The sequence below is a fragment of the Crocodylus siamensis genome, chromosome 13, assembly GCF_052110815.1.
Source record: "Crocodylus siamensis isolate JL-2025a chromosome 13, ASM5211081v1, whole genome shotgun sequence".
Lineage (NCBI taxonomy): Eukaryota > Metazoa > Chordata > Crocodylia > Crocodylidae > Crocodylus > Crocodylus siamensis.
This window is the reverse complement of record NC_143407.1, coordinates 11,622,755-11,644,000: the sequence shown is the minus strand read 5'-3', so window position 1 is coordinate 11,644,000 and position 21,246 is coordinate 11,622,755. Positions and strand designations below refer to the sequence as shown.

Sequence of the window (21,246 nt, the reverse complement as noted above, 5' to 3'; positions counted from 1 at the left end):
TGCAGATGCGCAGGTGAGAAGCTCTCTTGAAGCTGTCATACAATGAGGAGCAAGGGAGTAGGTCACAGCCTGTTTCCTTCAGGGATGCTGACAGATGGTGCCCTGGAAGACTTTTCTTTTACCCTTGATTCTTTGAGGGACAGTTTTCTCTGCTTGGGAGATGGTGGCCCAATTCAAGAGTTTGCATTGTCTGTTTGCTAGTTTTTTACACCCGTGCAGTACTGATTACATGGAGGTGCCTCTGTCCAGGGCCTTACTTTGGAGCCAGTAAAAGACCGTGGAAGGGGCGACACTCGTGTCTATACATCCCGTCATGTGGCACGATGCAGTGCTGCTGCTGGGAGCATTGAGGAGCAGGAGAGATGTCATGCTATCACCTCTGTTTTGTGACCATTTAGCCCAGGTTCCCTTTCCCTGCTCCCATGGGGGAATAAGCCTAACCCCCAAGAGTCGGGTTGTGAGGTGACAAATGCCCTTTGTGGGGCAGGAGCAAAGGCCAGGCACTACTGTTGGCTCTGCTCTGAGGATCCTCACACCTGAGGGTTGGGTCGCTTGTTTGGGCCATTGGGGCTCCTGGCCCATCTTTCCAGATCCTCCAGGCTGGGAAGTTCAGCACGGGCAGGACAGAAAGGGCCAGGAGCAACTCTGCTCCTTTCTGGGAGTGTCATTTGTGGTGATGATCCATTGTCCTTGGCAAGGTGTGGGGGTGGCTTGTCTGCCTGTCGCACATACAGGCTAAGGGCTCCTCCAAAGGCCTTTCATTGGTGTCCACAGGCTTAACAGCTCACATCCAGAAACATTTTCACTTCAGCAGCAGCTGAATGGGAATGCCGTTCCAGAAACCCTATTCACCAAAACCGCAGAGCCCCAGGAATTGAGGTTTGTTTGCCAGGGATCAGGCTGGCGAAAGAACCCAGCAGAGAGCGCAGGGTCAAGGGGACTGGACTGGGTGCACGTCAAAACTCATAGACACTGAAGGAGGAGCAGGGATCTCCAGTTACTGTAGCAGAACTGGGTGTGGGGGGCCCCAAGCTGGGATAACAGGGGGCTGCCATTCTGGACTGATGGGCATCAAGCAGAGCTGGCCATGGGGGGAATGCGGGGTCAGAGGGGTGCTGCAGATCAGCCCTGATAGGCATCGGAGAGCTGGAAGTAAGGGGGGCTCAGGGGTGGGACAGCAGGGGATGGGGTTGGGACTGAGGGGCATTGACAGATGTTTAGGGGGGCTTAAGGGCTGGGAGCACAGGGTGCTACAGATGGGGTTCAGGGTTGCTGGCAGTGCAGCACACGTGTGTGGAGCTCAGGCTGGGAGTAGCAGGGGAGGTGTGCCTGGCTTCCAGCACCTCCTCCTCCACCTTCACAAGCATGAAGCCCGTCCGCCGATTAGTCTGGAGTCCTCGGCTGCCAGCAGATGCTCTTGCCACCTCCCCCACATCAGAGCCCCAGGCAGGCTCGGTTTCTGCTAGCGAGGTAAAGCTGGGCGGCTTGCTGCGTAGTGTAGCTGGGGACACTAATGGCCTGGCACTTGCAAACCCATCTCAGCAGCGCCTGGAGGGAGCGTCTGAGCTTCCTGCCCACGCGGCAGGGCAAGTCCTTGCTGGGGTGTGCGCAGGGGGCAGCGAAGCATGGAGGGCTCTGTGCAGCCCACGACACTCAGGCCGGGCCTTTGCTTGTTTGTCTCTAACTGTGGCTGGTTCTGATCATTCCCTGCTGTCTGCCCAAGAGGAGGGAGCCAGCTAGTATCCAGTTGTTCGAGAGGGGTTACACCAGCGAGAGCATGGTCTACATGTTCACGTATAGCTCTCAGCCGTAGTGCATCTCTCAGCCGTTCATGGTCCGCATCAGAGAGAGAAAAATGCCATCATCCCAGTAGGGCCTGAGGCACCAGGGAGATCCCACAGCATGCCCAAGGTTACACAAAGAATCTGTGGCAGATGAGGCCTGAATTCAGGGCTGCCATGTCTCATGCTTTTCTATGCCAGGTTACTTTTCCTACCACTGTGGAGCATCTTGCATACCCAAGCATGGAACCCAGTTCAACCCCGATGCCAGCCTTCCACCCGTGTCCATCCATGGGTGTGAAGGACATGGCTCCTGATACACTCCTTTAGGAGCTATTCGCACAGTCTGCTGGGACAGAGAGCTGGCAATCTAAATGCCCCTTGTGTGGTCCTCGCAGGACATGCAGTCGGACAGTGTTGTTCTCACTCAAGCTGCCTAAGTAGGACAGCACAACGATGTTCCCCCTCACTGCCTTCTTGTGGTCACCTATCCATTAGGAAAGCAGGTGTGGGGAAGGGTGAGAGGTGTGTGTGTAGGAGGGTATAACACAACTGCAAGAGGCAAAGCTGTATTTTTTCCTTTCTAAACAGAAAGGGACCAGATCTCTACCTGGTGGAAGCCTACCTCACGCCAGATTGTAATGGGTCTGCAGCGATTTCTACCCACCAAGGATGTGGCCTTCATGTTCGTCATTTCCCGTTTGCCTTTTCAGCTTCCTTTGCTCTTCTCCCTGCCAGCACCTGTGGTGCTGACACAATCGCGCAGTAAAATGCCAGCTTAAAAGCTTCTGCTTTCATAGGCTCTGTAGTTGGACAAGGAACTTTGTCTCATCAAAATGAGAGCCAAGGCGGGACGGAAGGAGTCCTGGATAATCTAGGGTGTCAGCAATACACGTGGCCTGGGATAGATTGCCTGCATGTATGTGGCAATAGTGTGTAAATGCTCAAAATTGTTATGCTTGCACAGATCAGCTGAGACTTCTGTCTGCTTTGTATGTATGTACCAAAGGGCTGGATTTTTATTTGGTGTATGTTAGCATAGCATCATTGATCTGTGCTGAGAATTTGACCCACTCTGCCCATTCATTCTTTTCTGTGACACTAACATCCCGTCACGGCATACTAGCGCTAGGCAGGGCATCGCTATTCCTATATTCTGATGTGTCCTTCCCTATTTTTTCTTGCTCCGGCTTTGATGTCAAAAGTCCTCATTGGAGATGCTTTTTGACTCTTTCAGGTCCACCTTGTCACCCAATTAGAGTTGCCTTCCTCAGTGTGCAGACTCTTTTGGCTAAATCCTCTGTCCTCTGCTAGATGCTCAGTGACTCTTCCTTTGATGTTTTCTAACCATGGCAAAGTAGATTGGCGCCTTCCTTATGCAAAGTGCCTTTGAACTTGGGTGCCTACAGGACTTCCAGGACCGTTTGAAGCTGAGGGAGCTGGGAGTGATACTTTTGTTGCAGTCGAGTCCCTTAAAGCCCAGCCCACTGCTCAGTACAGCTAATGGGATTTAGGTCAAACACTGAGTTATCTGGTAAAATTTCCATTCTAGGAAATCACCCTCAGTAAGACGGCCACAACGTCCAGCCACCCTGCCAGCTTTCCAGCCATCTCTCTGTTCATTTCTATACCATGCCTATCTCAGTGGCGCTTGATTTTTTTACAAAGTGACAGAGCCCCTCTTGCCAGAGATACTCTGCTGTGGACAAAATATCACAGGCAGTGCTGTCACCTCCTTCTCCTTTTAGGCATGCTCGGAGAACTATGCACAGTCAGGCCCCAAAGGGAGAGCAGACAAGGGATTGCCTGGTATACGCATTTCACTGGGACATTGACAGTTTTGTGCATGTCCTTGACAGAATTGCAGGTGCCTAAGGGACTTAGGCACATCCCTGGCTAGATGGCAGCAGCATAGGGGTTCTGAAGATCTTGGTGGTGTTCAAATATTGCCAGGATGGCAGTGGCTTTTAGCTCCCTATGCCTATTTTGTACTGTGCTTCTGTACACAGAAGGGCTCCAGCTTGCATACATCAGAGACAGGATCCCCCATGCTGTGTGCAAAACTAAGTGCTCCATCCTCCCCCGTCTGCTGTGTCAGCCACTTCCTTGCTTCCTTCGTGATAATGTTTGCAAACTGCTGCGCCTGGTGCTCCATGGTGCTGCAGTGTGGGGCAGGAGCGAGGGATTCACGGACAAGGCTGTCATCACCAGAGGGCACAGAGCAGCAAGGCCAACAACCATGGGGAGAATGACGCAGATTTGGGATGGTGCTTCTGGGATCCATGACAATTATGAGCAGCAGCATGGCCAACCTCCGCCTTGGCAGGGCTCCCGTCGGATGCGGTGCCCCGCAGACAATAATATTTAAGCCATAAAGCATTCAGACAGATACTTGTAAGACACAGTCATGTCAAGTGCCGTTCTTGACTAGACAGGAAGTGGTGTCAAATTAAGAAGTGAAATGCAAAGGCCAGATCCTCAGGTGGTCTGTAGTGCTCTAGCTGTGTCAGAGTGCCCGGGTTCAGGTCCCAGCCGACGAGAATCAGCACAGCTGCACTGCTGGCAGTGGGGGCAGATCCCTGACGAGTTGAAATCTGTATAGGGCCAGTGCTGGGACCATGCTTGTTTGGCCTTCCTTCTGGCTGTGAAGTCCAAAACCCCCCTTGATCACAGGGTGAAATGAGGCCCTGGGCAGCACCAGCTCCAGGTACCACCTCAGCTTCACAGCAGGAGCATGTGAGCCATGTTTGGAAAGGAAATCAGATGTTACTAAAGCTGCTGACAGACATTCAGTTAAAGGCATGATGGGGTTTGATCTGCAATCCCGACAACTGCACCTCCTGCCATGCCACACGTGCACAGCAGGAGGTGCGATGGTGGGGGAGGGTCGGATCCGAATTATGCCCTCTTGCTGGTGCAGGGGAGCCTGCGATGATGATCCTGGGTTCCCCCTGCACCAGCATGTGGCAAACTAGATCCCTGGCGCTGCTGAGGCTGGGAGTGCCAATCAGCTGAGTGGTGCTGGCCTCGCGTTCAGTTTAAGGTGCGATGGGAACCAACTGAACAGATATTACACATTTTGTGTAATAACTCTGTGGCTTATTCCCTGTTTTATTGCACAGCTATGCTTGAACATGTTGCCGAGTTACTACTTAAGACGTTAACTGGTTAATCGTGTGTTTAGTGTAAGTCTGCTAGGGGCCTCAGAACATAAACCTTCATAACGCCCTCTGTCCAGGGATCTCTGGCCACTTCCATTGATCCACAAAGCCCTCTCTCACACTTGTGAGCCTGCTGTTATTATTTTTGCCCCTGATGGGCCAACCATGGCTGTTAAATGATCCCAAGCCAGTGCAGCGGCTGAAAAAGAGAGAGAATATAGTTTCACGGTCCTGTCCTGCAGCTCAGCCAATATGGACTGGCACATACTCAATGGTGATATTAGGAGCTTGGCAACAGATAAGACGATGGCAAATCGTTGCCCAAGCTCATTGCCACGGTGAGGTGGCTTCTGAACACTGGAAAGGCATCAGGAGGACTAAGCTGGTGGTAATACTTGGCGCCAAATGCTTGCCAGCTGTAAGGCAGATCCCTTACCCCACTGGAAAGAGTGAAGGATGGAGTAAGGGGGAGGCTGTGCCAAAGTCGCACAGCAGATCAGGAACAAAAGCTCAGCACTGCCCACAAGGCCTCACAGATTTCATTCACCTGGACCAGAACAAATGGGCTTTGCTAGAAGAAGTAGGTGCACCAGGTCACCCCTCCTGTATCTTTGTGTGCCCAAGTGGCACTTGCAGCTGCGTAGCCCTTCCTTTGACACTTCTGCTGTTTTGGTTCCATGTAGCTATGGTGTCCCTGCGCTTCCCTTCTGAGCATGTTTAGTGGGCTGCACTATGGCTGCGTAGGAAAAGAATCACCTGGGTTCACGTATCATGCTAGATAAGTCCTTACACTTCAGCTATGGAAAAGCCATGGCTAGTGGGTGCTTGCTGGATGAGGCTAATATACTAGCCCAATAGTCTAGTAGTTGGGGCATGTTCCCAGGGAGCAGGAGACCCAGCTTCTAACCATCCCACACCTAGAGAGGTTTGAACCTGCTTCTCACAAGGTGCTCTAAAAACCAGCATGTGGGCTAGACATTGTCCAGAGCAGTCTGTTCCTGAACCTGGACCACAGGGCGGCCAGAAGGGGAAGTTGGCTAGAAGAAGAGCAAGCTGGAGGGTGCGCGGCTTAGCAATATGCCCTAGATAGGAAAGGGCATTGGGTTCTAGCCTAGACTGTGGGGCAGAAACTATACTACTGCTATTCATCCATAAAGTATTGAATGCAAGGTGCAGCCAAGCAGCTTCAAGGGGAGGCTAAAGAATATTTGGGGCAGTATCTGGCCCATGGCCTAGGGTGAGAGCACTTTGCTGGGAAGTGTGAAATGCAGGTTCAGGCCCTCCCCAGGTGGGGGGAGATGAGAGCTGGGTTCTCCTGGTTCCCGGGCTGTTCTTCTAATGATTAATTGGGAAGGACCTCTTCCACCACCATGTGTCTGGCAGGCGCGCGGGCAGAGCGCTGCTGTGGGTGGAAACAGAATCCAAACTGTGCGCAAGTGCCAAAAATGTCTGATGTGCAGCTGTATACGTTCTGTTTAGAGGCCCAAGGATAAAATAGGGTGTAGCCCTTGGTCTGTGCAACAACAAAGCCTTTGGTCAGGTTCTGGGCCAAGTCTGTGGTAACCATAAGACGACACTCTCTTGTTCCGCAAGTGGAAGAGACGCCTCCTGGAAAATGACTCAATAAAGTTGGTATCAGCTGGCAAGCCCTGTAGATTTCACGAAAATGAGCCTTAATTGTTTATTGTGTTTGGCATCTTCTTCAATCAGCTGTGTATAAATATTTTTTATAAATACAGAGGCTCCTTGGATAATGATAACAGTGATGAGAATGCAATGAAAGAATAAAAGCTGTTATCAAGCAATAAGCTGATTAAAAACAAGTTATATGACTGCACTGAGTGCTGGAGAAAGATGCTCTGTACCAGCCAAATATACATTTTTTTTCTCCTTTGATTCAGTTCAGTTAAATTCATAGGGACATGCTTCTTCTTCACGTGTGAATTCTAGAATGAGCTGGATAGGATGGATAATACAGCTGTTTGGGTGATATCAGCTCTGCCCAACTGTGCAGCATAAATCCAATAGTGCAGACAGTTAATGGGGATTCTCTTTTAGCACAAAAGGGAGAGGTCTGCACTCTTTGGAGAGAGGATGTGGGTTCTGTCTCTCTCGCTGGCACAAGCTTCAGATCCCAGGTTACTGGAGAGGTTACCATCCCATACAGGAACAGGATGTGGCATTGCAAAAGCTGTGTGTTCCTCTATCGCTTCCCCATTGGAATTTACTCCTGGTTTTTATTTAACAGTCAGGGACCTGAAGAGGCCATCTAGTCGTGTGTCTGGCCCTGAGGCCAATTCCAGTACTGTATATCTAGCCCATCCCTGATGGATATTTGCCAACCTGCTCTTAAAAATCTCCAATGAAGGGGATTCCACACCTTCCCTTGGTCACCTATTCCAACCCATAACTGTTTTAATGGTTAGAAAGTATTTCCCTAAATCTTTTTAGCCGCAGATTAAGCTAAAATTTGCAGCAGCCGTGGAAAATGCTTGCTCAGTATCCTCCTCATAACAACCTTTTTTCTAGTGTCTCCCTCCAGTCTTCTCTTCCCTTTTCTCAGCTCAACAAACCCACTTCCTTCTGTCTTTTCATGTGGGTCTGATTTTTTTTTTCTACTAAACTCCTTTCTCTCCACTGGAGTTTTTTTCAGTCATCTGAATATTTCTTTATCTGTGGTGGCCTAAACCAGGGGTAGGCAACCTTTTCCTGCTGCCCACCCCAGGAAGGGGACAGGTATGCAAGGTTGTCACCCCCTGGCATAAGCTATACACTGTACAGAGGCTGGGGCCTCGCCAGTACCGAGTAGAAATGCAGTAATTCCCTCCTGTGCCGCCTTATTACACTCCAGAATGACATCTGCTTTTTTGCAACAGTGTTGCATTGCTACTCATATTCCTGTTGTGATCCATCAACACCTACAAATCCCTTCCTGCACTTGTTCTCCTTAACCAGTTATTCCTCAGCTTGTAGCTGTGCATGGGATACTCCTTTCTAAGTGCGGTACTTTGTGTTTGGTTATATTGACTTTTACTTCAGACAATTCATCCAGTTGTGAAGATGGGTTTGAATTCTGATCCTGCTCTTCAGAGTTTCATAGTTGGTAGGGTTGGAAGGGATCTGAGCAGGTCATCTAGTCTGAACCCCTGCCCTGGGCAGGAAAGGATGCTGGGGTCAAGTGAGAGTTGCACCTTTTGATCCTGCTCTTCAAGCTTGCACCTTTTGCCCACCTTGGTGCTATGCACAAGTATAACAAGTGTGCCCCCAGTTTCATCAGCCCATCATTAATGACCACATTGAATAGAACCAGGCCCTGGAAAGAGCTTGTACAGGACCCCCCTTGAAATGCTCGCTGAGTTTTTTTACACTTTAGGGTGATGTCATTTCAGTCTTAAGCCCTCCTTTTTCTTGCGACAATATCCTGTGGAAAAATGTCAAAAGTCTTACTGAAGTCAAGGTACATCGTGTCTACTGCTTTCCTCCTATCCACTAAGTCAGCTATCTTGTCAAAAACGTCATTAGATTTGTCTGACGTCACTTATTCCTGACAAATCTGTGTTGGCTCTTTTGTATTCCCTTAACATCCCCTTGGTGGTTATCAATGATTGCTTAATAATTTTGCTCCATTTAGTTAGCAAGTCAGGCTGAGTGGCTAGAATTCCTTAGGTCCCCTTTTCCCCGCTTTTGAGAGAGATGTGCTGTGTTTGCCTTTCTTCAGTCCTTTGGGACTTCACCCATCCTCTGTGAGTTATCAAGGATAATTGCTAATGGTTCAGAGACTGCTTCAATTGGTTCTTTAAGCACTCTAGGGTGAATTTCCCTTGGCTCTGTATCTAAATACCCTTTGACTCTTCTAAGTATGGTTTCCTTTTTCCCTGGCAGTCTATTCCTTCTTGTTTCGTGCTTGGATCTTCTTAGAAATCTGACGGAAAACAAGACCAGTTCCTCACTGGGTGTAAATCTGCACTGCTTCATTCACTGTGGTTTCTTACACCTTCTGAGGACCAGGCCCATATTTTGTGGTTTCTTATTTGTAAGGGATTGAGCCACAGGCTTGAGCAGGATTCTTTTCAAGCTATCCCACCTGTAACACTAGAGCAGCAGTAGTGTGCTTCTTCCTTCAGGGTTTTGTCTGGATTTGCCTTTTTTTTTCCCCCCCTCTTGGTTTTATGAAGAGGCAAAGCTGAATCTTTTGTGCTGCCTGGCCCATACTCTGTTTATTGCTGAGAGCATATTGTCTTCTCTTCAACAGAGCCCCTGCTATTCCATGACACTTGTTGTCATCAAGAAAAGAGGATGTCTGTTACTATTGTGGACAACTGGTATTTAATCCCACTGTTTCTCATCAGTTCCTAAAAGTAACTCAGAGGCTGGTTGGAGGTTTAGGTCTGGCATTCACATCTGTGAAGGGCATTTACTAGCTCTATCACTGCTCTCAGCTGAGAGTCTCAGCAGTTCTTGAAGACTGATGGCACTGATAGAGGGACACATAATCCACATTATTAAGACTGGTGGCACTGATAGAGGGACTAGACACCAGGTCCTTATTAACAGGAAGCACGCCACTGCCATGATGGCCAAGGACTCACTATTTTCGGTTAACTGCTGATCACTCACAACAGGACTCTCTGTTTCTTCTGTGTTTGCACAGCGCCCAGCATAATGGTGCTCTAGGGCTTGTAGGTGCTCTAGCAATGTAAGCAATAGTTGGATGCTTTCAGTGGAGGATAGAAAAGGCTTTCCCAACTCTTGTTTGTAAGCTAGAGCCACTCTCAACCTGGCTTTGTTTAATTGCTTGTCTTAAACAACGGTGCTCCAAGACCTGGGGCCAGGTTTTGAATGGTGTTTTGGTATCTAATGATGCTGATGGGAACCTTGCAGAGTTTTCAAAAGGAGCATCTTTAGGCATCTTAATACCTTTCCAGATCTGGACCTTGGATCTGAGGCTAGGTGCTTTTGCAAGTTCATCCCAAGCAACAGTAAAGTCAAGGAAAGGGTTACTAGAAGTTTTATGAGAGAAATGATACTTCTGGGGAGAGAGACGTAGGATATTCTCCCTCTGTTTCTTCCAGTCTAGTCTGAAAATGAATGCTTTCAAGGGTGGAAAGAGTCAGTGTTTTTTCCGAGAGAAAAATGAATGTGAGGAGCATTTTCCTATAGTATCTCTCCCTAGGTTCAATACATTTATGTTTGGTAGCAGTATTTAGAGCTCAGACCTGGAGGTTACAGCTGTGGATGGGGCTCCCCATGTAACACTAAGTCACTGCCTTGCATTGAGTCTCTATTCTCAGTGAGAGTCATGAGGCTTAATTACTTGGCATTTATTAACTATTTTGAGAAGCTCAGTTAAAAGATGCCAAGTTTGGCTGACTCACAGTAGGCATGGGTAGTATATCACTGATTGGAGAGCCCATAGGTCTTCAGGCTTATCTTCACAGGGAACTCGCAGTGCTTTAGCAGTCTCTAGATAATTAAAGCCGTATAGCACCCGTCTTGTCTTGTGCAGTTACAGTTATCATGATCTAAAGGCACTCATACTAGTGCAGCTCATTTCTGTGTAGGAAGAGGAAAAACTGAACTGATATAAGGCATTTTTGTATGCTGGGATAGCTACACCCACTCAAGAGGCTGTCCATATATAATGACATCAGAAAAAAATATCATGGCTGTAACCGACATATAGATCTTTACAAAATCTGTATGTGGACCTGGACACGCAGGATGAGGCATGATGAAATTCAGTGCTGGCAGGTTGCTTTCAGAGTGGTCTGCCCATACATGCTCAATCTAAAGCATATATTTGCATTTGCTAGATTCTCTTAACACTTGGCATTGACAGGACTGGAGTTTGGGGCAGGCCCTGTTTTGTATCCTGGTTGGAGCTAGGTTGGTGAAACTGCTTCACATGGAGAGTAACAGCTTTTTCCTGCCAGTATTTGGAGTTGTCCATGACAGTGGTGGGAATCTGAGCTGTAAAGCCCAAGTTGCCATGCTCAGATCTTGCTAGTGGATAGACGTGTCACACTGGCACTTAATCAGGTGAAAAAGGCTCTTAATGCACATTGCTTGTGGAGAGTGCTCAGGATAGATCCCCATACCTCACAGGATCAGATCCTGCCCATTTAGATCTGCCTGAGGTTTAAGTGATCTTCCTGAGGTTTCCAGTGCAATCCATCAGGATAGTTTTTATTTTGCTGCTGTTGCTGCCTGCTGTGTAGCAAGCCTAATGAGGCTTTAATGGGCTATCAATTACTTACGCAAATAAAGGGGGGGGGACCTGCATCAGAGGGGCAATAATTCCTAGCATTACAGTTCTACGGTAATAAGATCCAATCCATCACAGCTATTTGAGAGCGTGTTGTTCTCTCCTGTGTCTCCGAGTGTCGTGTCTGTAACAGATATGGGACCTGCTCCATAACATCTCTCAAGGGGCCGGATCCATTTCAGCCAGGGTTAAAACATGCCTGCGCCACATAGTTGTTGCTGTAGCAAAGGCCTCAAGAAGATAATAGATCCAATATTAAATTGGCACTATAGCTAATCTTATTCAGAGGACCAGAGTCTTTGGGGGGGCTAAACACCTGGTGACTTCAGCTCCTTTCAAGATGGGGCCTTTTCAGAGTCAGATTATGATCATACCATCCTCCTTTAGCCTATTAGGAAATTAGATTTAGGAAATCAAATGACAGACATCACAAACTAAAACCACTTGTGGAGCATCAGAATATCAGTCCTAAGACCTATTGGAGAATAATATAGCAGTGGTGCTCTTTAGGGATCAGTCTAAACACTTAGAGAGGAAATGATACCATCTGTAGACCTCTGGAAGCACACTCTTCAGTTCTGCACCAGGGATGAAATCTGCTAGTCAGATCTGTAGGAGGGATCCACAGAACCTTACAGGAAGGTTTTCCTAGCTCTGCAAGGCATTCTCCTGGGGTGGGGAAAAAAACCCCCAAACCCATCTTTCTGGGCTTTGCAAGGCTGCAGGCGTGAGAGGTGACTTGATTACAGTTTGTAAGTGCCTCCACTCTGGGAAGATGTGTAAGGCTGCGTTCACATGGGAAAGCTGACAAGCATGGCTATTGCAGAGTAAGTGAGGAATTATTTCAGGATAAATTCATTTTTATTTCAGAGTAGAGTGCCCACACAGGGCAGCTATTCCAAGAGAGTTACATTTTGCAGGCACTGTGCCAGTCCATTTCTCCTGCATAAACTGGGTCTGGTAGTAGAGGGCTCTGATTTAGCAGACAGAGGCAGATCAAGACCCAGCTCAAAAATCATGAAATTGGCTTAAAAGTCCTGAGATTTTTTTCAAAACAACGCATCTTGAATTCTTTTCCGGCTTCCTGTGAACATGCATGGTTTTTAATCTTTTCATAATCATGCTGATCAATTTTTCCTCATGTCCGCTGGGGATAGGACAAGGTATAATGGGCTGAAATTGCAACAAGGGAGATTTAGATTAGATGTCATAAAGAACTTTCTACCTGCAAGGACTGGTGCACGTTACCCAAAGGGGCTTTGGGATCTTTATCACTGGTTTTTTCTGAAAGCAGGTTTGACTGGGATGGTTTAGATATAGTGGAGCAGGGGGTTGGACTGGGTGACCTCTTAAAGTCTCTCCTAGTCCTATGCTTTGTATCAGGCCCTTAGTCAGTTAGACAGAGCAGGGTCTGGGATACGCGTGGAGGCCACTGGCTGGGTCTCCTGAGATTCAGTCCTGATCCCAGAATTGTTTGAATAGTCCTTAGCTCAACCATGAGCTTTGTGGTCAATGCAGGAATTACTGGAGTGGGGGGCGTTCTCCATCCTAGTTTCCCAACGGGTCTGACAAAGAGCGTAATGGTCCTCTCAGGCCTTGACATGTCAGGCTAGCAGGTGAATCATGGCACTTCTTCACCTCAGCTTCCATCTGTGACATACAGATGTGATAGCCTGGAGACCAATTGCAGGACTTCAAAAAGCCAGCAGTTACCACAGAGATCCCTGGCATCCCAATTATTTGGATCTGTTTTTCTCTGTCCTCTGTCCCTATTCACTGTAGCTGAGCCAGCCCTACCAGTGACTGAGTTAATTGGGGTTGATCCCCAGCTAGTACAAATCTTTCTTCTACAGCAAGGGTCCTCACTTAGGACAGCTGTCTGGTTTATGGAAGTGGAGCTAGGTCTGAACAGAGCTCAGGGCTGTGTTTTTGGCCGTAGGAAAGCCTGGCTGGGAACCTGATGAGGAAATTCGCCTTTCTCTGCCTCTTGGGGCATGATTTGCCAGCTGGCATCTTCTGGGCATCTCTCACCCAATCTGTCCCTAACATTGCAGAGTCTCTTGGTCTCTCCGTTTTTCTGCCCGTAGGGGTTGAAATGTTTTCGTATAGATTCATACAGTCTTAGGCTTAATGTAGGGGTATCTAGGTAAAACATAATGGCCTGTGATGTTCAGGAGTTCAGACTGGATGATCTCAGCCTCTTCTGGCCTTAAACTCAATGCACCCATGAAATGGCACTGAGCCCGTAGTGGGTAGGTTAAGAAGCTGACGTTTGAGTGGTAGCCTCGCCGCGATTCACGCCTGGTGGGAGGGAGCAGGGATAACACCAGCAGCAGCTGTCCCTTGGGCAAGGACAGGCAGCTCCTGTCCTACCAGCAGATACTGTTCAGATCCTCAGCAAGGGCCAATCAAAGCAGCTGCAGTTTCTGAAATGGAGCCAGGGGTTGGACATCAGCTGAGGATCTGCCCCTGTGTTGCTGTGCTTTTGGAGGAGACTCCAGAAGTGAAAAGGGATTAGAGCAGCGGTTCTCAACCTTTTCAGATCCAGGGCATCGCTCGTTAGCACCAAAGCCCTTCCATAACTTTTGCAAATAGAGTGGCACCCCATTTCAAAAGCTAATGTATTTATTATGGTGCTTACCTCCTTGCACAGGGGCCAAGCAATGGGGACAGAGAACAGAGGTGGCCTTGGGGGTGGGTGACTTGGGCAAGGCCCCAGCATGCCATGGTCGGGGGAGGGAGGGTGCGCACACAGACACACACCCCAACAGCCTGCACTTACGGCAGCTGTCTGCCCCCAGCCCTGCCCTGCCTAATTCCCCACCCCAGGCAGGAGGAGTGGTGCCCAGCCCACCCTCGCTTCCAGCTGCTATTCAGGAGGAGCTGGGTTGGCAGGGTGTGTGTGTGTGTGTGTGTGTGTGGAGGTGAGGAGGGGGCAGGATGGCACCTACTCCTGCCCACCTACCTGCTTGACGCTCTATGCTGCTCCAACTCCCAGCTGGACTATGCCCCTGCCTCTGGCTCAGCCTGCAAGTTGGCACTGATGCGGGGGGGGAGGAGGAAGGAGGGGTGCCAGAATTTAAGTGTGCCCAGGGTGCCATTTTTCCTAAAGTTGGCTCTGGCAGGGAATCATGGAGAGCCTGAGCCTGCCCTTATCTGTTTATCTCCTCACACCTGGAGCCTGATCCTATTCTTATCTGCTTATCTTCTCACACTTTCTGCAGCACCCTTCAAAGGATCTCACAGTACTCTTGGGTGCTCCAGCATCCTGGATGAGAATCACTGGACTAGAGAAAGAGTGTAACTGTTGTGTTTTAGGGAGAGAAATGCAGAGAACAGGGAAACGGACAGCAAGATTAAATACTTTCCCTTTGCATGGTATCCGGTGCAATCCATCCATGCAATCCATTTGATGTTTTTATACAGTCCACCACTGTCAGTTGAAGGTATTCTTGGGTCCTTTCTCTGTTCTGCCATGGATTCCCTATGTACCCTGCTCTGTGCCTCAGTTTCTCCATCTGTAAGACTGGGGAGGTGATTCTTCACTTGCCTAAGACCTCAGAGGATAGCTGTTGAGGATGCTGGGCAATAGGCCAGGTCCTCAGATGTGAAAATGGGCATTGAATTTGATGGAGGTACACCCATTTACAGCAGCTAAGGGTCTGGACCACAGTGTGTAAAAGGTTGGGAGCTCAACAGAGACTTGGGGATCCAAGTGCCTCGCAGGTGTCCGGATCTGCTCCTCCGGAGGGAGGTGGAATCGTTGCCCAGCAGTTGCTCGCTGGATGCCTGGTGCCTCCTGACAGAGCCTGAAGGGATGTCTGCTTTGACTGGCAGGCGCAGGGCAGAACAGTTCCTGAAACTTGCTGCCTCTGGACTGTTAATCAAGGGCTTTCAGGATATTAAAAAGTGAGCTCAGCAAACAGCTTCTGTTTGAGCACTGAGTGCCCCCGTGGGGGAGGGAATCCCATTAACCTTTGCAGTTGCCGCAGGCAGCCCTTGGGGCATCAGAGAGCTCTTTGCAGTGGGATTGAGCATCCCTGACATGGACAGAATCCTACAGTAAAGCCCCTGTGTGGGATCCAACCAGTTAACTCCATCATGGCCATTCAGATAGCAGGGGCAGCATGGTCCAGTGCAGGGCTGTCCAATTTCTGAGTGGCTGGGGACTGCACACCTTCCTGGGGTGCATGACATGTGGGCTGCCCTTTGTGTGCCACCACAGGAACCCTCCCCAGCACTGCCCTGTGTTGTGCGGGAGTTCCCGGCCCGTAGGCCCTACCACATCATCCTGTCCTGCCCCCAGGGGTGGGGGTAGGAAGCAGAAGGTCAAGAAGGAGCCCAGAGACCCTGGTGACAGCAGCAAGAGAGTGATGGCGGGAGCAGCACCTGGACTGTGAGCCTGGGGGCCATGAGTTAACCACTTTCAAGCCACATGTGACCTGTAGGCAGCCAGCTGGACAGCCCTGGTGTGGTTTACAAGCCACTGGGCTGGGAATCCAAAAGTGCAAGGTAAAATCCCAGCTCTTTGGAAGTCAAAGGGAGCATTTTTCATTGATTTAACGGGGCCAGGAACACATCCTTGGGGTCCATTTCTGGCTTTGCTGCTAAGCACTTCCTTTCCATCTGCCTCTTTCACTTCTCAACCTTGCTCTGGAGGGTCTAGGGCAGGCGTGGGCAATTATTTTGGGCAGAGAGCTGCTTACTGAGTTTTGGCAAGCCATCGAGAGCCACATGACAGGCAGCCAGGGGCAGATTAATATTAATTTTCTAAATTTTTTTAGGGGCTCTGTGGGCCGGATAAAATGGCCTGGTGGGCCGCATTTTACCCACCCCTGGTCTAAGGGCATGCAGTGCAATGAAGCCTCAGTCACGGCTGAAGGGCTCCTGACATACTGTTTTTAATGAGAGCAGAAAGCACACCTGATGCCTTGTTCAGCAGTGACACTGCATTGCAAGTCCAGGGGTCTCAGTGTATTGCTCCATCCCACTCATCATCACACACAAGCCATGTGTCCCCAGCATGTGCCATTGGGGGCATGTGAATGTGTGGAGGGCAGTGCTGGCAGGTCAGTGGGCTGCTTACATTTCACCTCCAGAGAACTGGCCTGAGCTGTAATTTAGACCCCATGTGAAATGAGTTTGAAGGTCTTGGATGCTAATGGCTCTCCGACACCTATCTGCTTCCAGAGCAATGCGCAATGCCATGCTGTTGCCAGAGGCTGCCGTGGCAGACCTTGCAGGTGGGGCTTGAGGGACATCAGCACATCTGAATGTGTGAGGTCCCCAGGGCTGGGATCTCAGGGGCTGTTTGTTGAGAATGAAGAGCATCGGCATCTCTAGCCAGCTTGATCCTGGTATGGAGCCCTCTTCGGTGGCCCAAGGGAAGCGCCTCCAGCAAAAAAAATAACCCTGTTAGCGTTAGTAAAACACATGTGTGACCCTGGTGCTTGTGTCACTGGCTTAATTTAGTCCCGAGAAGACACTAATTTGTGCCTGGCGGGAAAGGTTTGCTTCTCCCCCCTGCGGTGCCTTACCCAGGGGCACACATGACATGCAATTAACAGCGGTGTCATTGACATGCCTCGGGGCTTAATCACAGCGGCCTCGTGAACTCTCGTGGTGCCGGCTTTGTGCGAGGGCAGCCGCCTCTGCCAGTTCTCTGCTGGTGTGAGCAAGAAATTAGCAGCTTGAGAGACAGAGGCGTCTGCCCCCTCACGGAGCATCTCTCTGCCCCCTTTCTCTATCCCCCGATCCACTCTTCCCTTCTCCTTTCTCGCTCTTGTCTTTCCTTCCATCCTGAAAAGGTGGGCTGGAGCTGGAGCTGTCAGCTTATCTACTATCCAGCCTGGCTTCCCTAATTATGAGTGTAGAGAGAGGTAGTTAGCTGTGTTAGTCTGAACTGTGCTTCATTGAGGAGTGCTGAATTGTTATTTCCTGTCCTATCATTAGGGAAGAGGAGTAGGAGGCACAGCAGTGGTGGCACCTTATAGACTCACTCGTTCAGAGAAGCATGCCTGCCTTCCCTAGTGATAGGACAGGAAATAGTAATTCAGCTCTCCAGGGTAAAGCACAGTTGTAGGGAAGCCCAGAGCTGGTGGCTTCCAGGCTCCTGGTATCTCGCAGGCTGCCTCCTGTACCATCCCAGGGATTCTGGCTTCAGCTCACTGCTGTCTCGTTCCCTCCGTCTCTCCTTGCAGTTTGGCCGGACTGAGGTCATTGACAACACCCTCAACCCTGACTTTGTGCGCAAGTTCATCCTGGATTACTTCTTCGAAGAGAAACAGAATCTGCGCTTCGATCTGTGAGTGATGCGATCCCAGGTTGTGGGGCGACAGTGGGAGGCCTTTAAGGGAAAAGAGCAAATGCTGCATCTCAGGAGAGACCCTACAACAACAAACCAATGTTTGTCCCTGGCAAAGAGATCCTCCTGGGACATGTCAGCTCATGTGCAGACCCTGGCCAGAGTTTCCCAAAGGGTACAAAACACTTGAATCCCATGAATAGTCAGTGGGGGGGGAGCCTAGATCCCTTTGAAATCCCATCCCCACTAATTCACTGACTGGTGCGTGGGCTAGATTCACAGACTGGTGTGTGAACTACCTCAAGTTTCTGAGGTACCCCACGGTGAGAATAACCAACCATCTTTGCTTGTTAGAGACCCTACAACAGTGGTTCTCAACCTTTTTAGATTTGAGGCACCCCTCTATAGAGTCAAGGCCCCTCTCACAAAATGCCAGCTCTCGGTTGCCACTCTGGTTTTGACTACAGAAAAATACTAGAGCAATTCTCCTGTTGCAAATAACTCGGGAAGCCCACTACAGGTCATCATGTTTTAACGCTATGGATTCCTATTTGAAAACTCTGGGTTTATCTTGCAAATCATGTTTGCACACTGGACAGCACTGACTTTGTGTAGCAACCCGTGCCACCCTTGAAAGGGTCTCAAGGCACCCTTGTTGAGACTCACTGTCCTGCCAGAATAACACGCTGGTGTAAGCACACCCCAGGGTTCGTGAGACCCTACAACAGCAAACTAGTGTGTTCCACCAAGACCCAGGGGAAAGACATTCAGGAATGTGGATTCAGCCCCACTCCTCCAGAGAGCCTGAGCTTGGTTGGCTCCAGTGGAGGTGGCAGCCCAGGCATGATCTTGTCCAGTGACAGTCCTTTAACATCATCTAAATAACCCCCAGAGCTGAGCACCCAAGACAGGACCAGGTCCCCCTCAGTCACACAGCTCACAGGCTATGATCATGCACTTGGCTCAGAGCCCATCCATACTCTTGCTGTCTAGCTCTCTGACTGCACTAACCAGAGCTGCCCTCTGCTCCTGCAGGCAGATCTGCACAGGCTTGCTCTGCTCCTTTTGGCTCAACCGATCTGCTCCTTGGATGATACAAGTAGCTGTAGAGGGGCTAGCTCTGAGAAAGGGCCTGAACGCCACTGTGTGACTGCCTGGGAGATGTTAGTGATGCTTGTGCCTGGTGCTGGCTTTCTGTTTGAGGGGAACATTTCTCTGTGTATATCTCAGGCAGAACTTTCATCTTCTGCGCCCGAAATAGGTTTCAATTGCTCTTCCTTCCTGTTAGCCCTGAAATGCAGTCTGACCGCAAGCCAGGATGCTGGCATTTGTTCTGGCCTACATACCATGGAAACGGATGCTATTTAAGGTCCACTTGGAGCCCTCATTCTGCTTTCAGCTTTGTTTGTGCCATTCCATAGATGGTCCTAGGCTGTAAAGGAGTCTGATGTGGTGCTGCAGTCTTTATCATACAGGTGGTAGTGCATAAGCCAGACTGAGAGATGTTGGATTTTTCCCAAGGCAAAACCTTTTATTTGGGGTCCTACAGAGGGATAGCCTTGCTGTCCCACGTTAAGTACCTGTAAAGTATCTGAATTAACACTTTGCCTGGGGACAGTCATGGCTAATTCAAGTTAATAACCATTCAAACTTCTGTATAAAACAGGGAGAGTCCTTTAATGCGAGTCAAATCATCTTCAGACTAAACCTTAGCTTGAGGCGACCACAACCTCTGGGAGGTAGGGAGGAATTGTGCTGGAAGACAGAGCTGGACAGAGCCCAGGAGGGCTTGTGTTTAGGAGTGGCAGGTGCAGAGACCGTCTCTTTACTTGCAAGCTGGCCATATTTGATCCTATAAAGATAGGATTGTGTCGCTCTCCTGGCCAGTAAGCCCAGCACTACATGTTGACTGACATGCTCTGGCTCAGAAGGTGCAATGTGGCAGTGATGAAGACTGTCATGAACCTCCTGGATGGGAGGCACCAGGGCAATGTGTAATATGGCTTCTCCTTTATCTTCTCTGCAGGTACGATGTGGATTCCAAAAGTCCTGACTTATCGAAGCATGTGAGTGTCTTCCCTGCTCCCCCCAGAGTGACCCACTTCTGCACCCAGTACTCCTGTACCAACCCACCCCATTCCCCACTGGGGAACACAGCAGCTGCCTTGCACTTCTAGCTGAGCCCACCTGTGGTGGCGCTGGCTCCACAACCTGCCAGCAGCCTGGTGTGGCGATGGCAGGAGAGTTTGGCAAAGAGCTATGGCGTCATCTTCCTTTCACCAGTACTTCCAGCATCATGGTGAGGCAAGGCCTCATGCCTGGGAGTTGTCCAATGACTGGTGTGAAGTGAATTTGATAGGTCTCAGCCTAGACATTAGGCAGGCCAGGTAGGTGTCCTCATCACCAAAGCCACCATGCTGATTATTATCCTTACTCTCAGCTTAGTGGAGGGACTGAGGGCTGACTGGGTCATGGAGACTAAAGTCCCCTTTTACTCTCTATGTGGATTAGGGGTGGGGACGCTGATGCCTTGGATGAACCAGGAGGCCAAGGATGGAGGTGGGTCTCCTTAGGGGTATCGTATAAGACCGGCCATACCGAGGCAGGCTTTGGCTTCCTCTAGGCTATGCCAGCCTGGAGCTGGTTGTGCTGTGTTTGCCCTTGTCACTACATGGGCAAAGGTCTCACAAACAACCTCATCCTTCATCCCAGAGAAGAGCCAACATCTGGAAGACTTTGGAGCCAGAAGGTTGCTTCAGCTGTTGAGCTGATAGAGCTAGTGAGGTCATTAAGACCCATGCTAGGAGTGCTCCCACCTAGACTTGATTAGCGACTCTTCTATCTGCACATGTAGACAGTGTTTCATGGCAGCTGATAGGATTTGTCCACCCAATTGCTAGTGACAGCATTGGGATATCCTGGCCTTAGTGGTTTGTGATATAATCTTCCTCTGTGTGGGACAGGAGATGCTGACATGCTAGGGGAGGTGGGACTTCCTAAGATTTCTTATACTTCCTATTTCTCCCCATAATACCCTGTAGTGAGTCCGTGTTACCTCTGTAAATAAATCACAAATTTCAAAGTAAAGATTTCTTATTGGAAACGGCCAGTTTTTTTAGAAGCCAAATACCCAAACTTTCCATGACTGGTCCTATGCTGGAATTTTATGATGAAAAGCCCTGTAAATCGGAACAAATGACGAGAACTCTCCACCCAGGCAAAACTGAAAGATTCTTACCCAAGTTAATAGATTTGCTCAGTTTTAACATGATGCAGCCAACATGGATGGCATACCAAGGACTCTTTGTATATTGAATTACCATCTACTTTCAGGGCGGATCCTCAGGTGGATTGGGTTATAGCAGAGAGCAAAGAAATAAATCGGATTCTTGATATTCATCCTGGTCTATTCCTCCATCAGGATTTCCTGGGTCAGGCGTTCTGCACGCTGGGAGAAATAGTTGGCTCTTCAGGAAGCCGCCTGGAGAAGCCGCTGACGTGAGTGATGGAACTGCACAGGGCAAGGATCATGTGATTGTTGTACCATCCGTGCATGGGCGGGTGGGTTTGGCCTCCCTGATCCCTGGGGTCTGTGTGGTTTCAGCTACAGGGTTTGACCAGGAAGGTAGTGAGGTGGCAGCTGGGCCCAAAGAGCTATCTCTTGACTTACACAGGCTGAAGTAGAAGGGAGCAATGAGGTGACTCTAGATTTAGCTGGGGGGAGTGCTGTGGGGA

At 49.5% G+C, this 21,246-nt stretch overlaps 1 protein-coding gene across 2 annotated transcripts in view; it reads left to right on the top strand.

The window, feature by feature from the left end:
- LOC149853922 (copine-5-like) overlaps positions 1 to 21,246 on the top strand; it is a 159,845-nt gene that overhangs the window by 47,002 nt on the left and 91,597 nt on the right. For both annotated transcript variants that reach the window (XR_016438922.1, XM_090025933.1), the window contains exons 4-6: positions 17,408 to 17,511; positions 19,538 to 19,577; positions 20,933 to 21,009. Coding sequence is in view for 1 of the 2 variants with exons in the window: in XM_090025933.1 (XP_089882059.1) it covers positions 17,408 to 17,511; positions 19,538 to 19,577; positions 20,933 to 21,009 (221 nt within the window). In the remaining variant the exon portion in view is untranslated. The remainder of the gene's footprint in view (positions 1 to 17,407; positions 17,512 to 19,537; positions 19,578 to 20,932; positions 21,010 to 21,246) is intronic.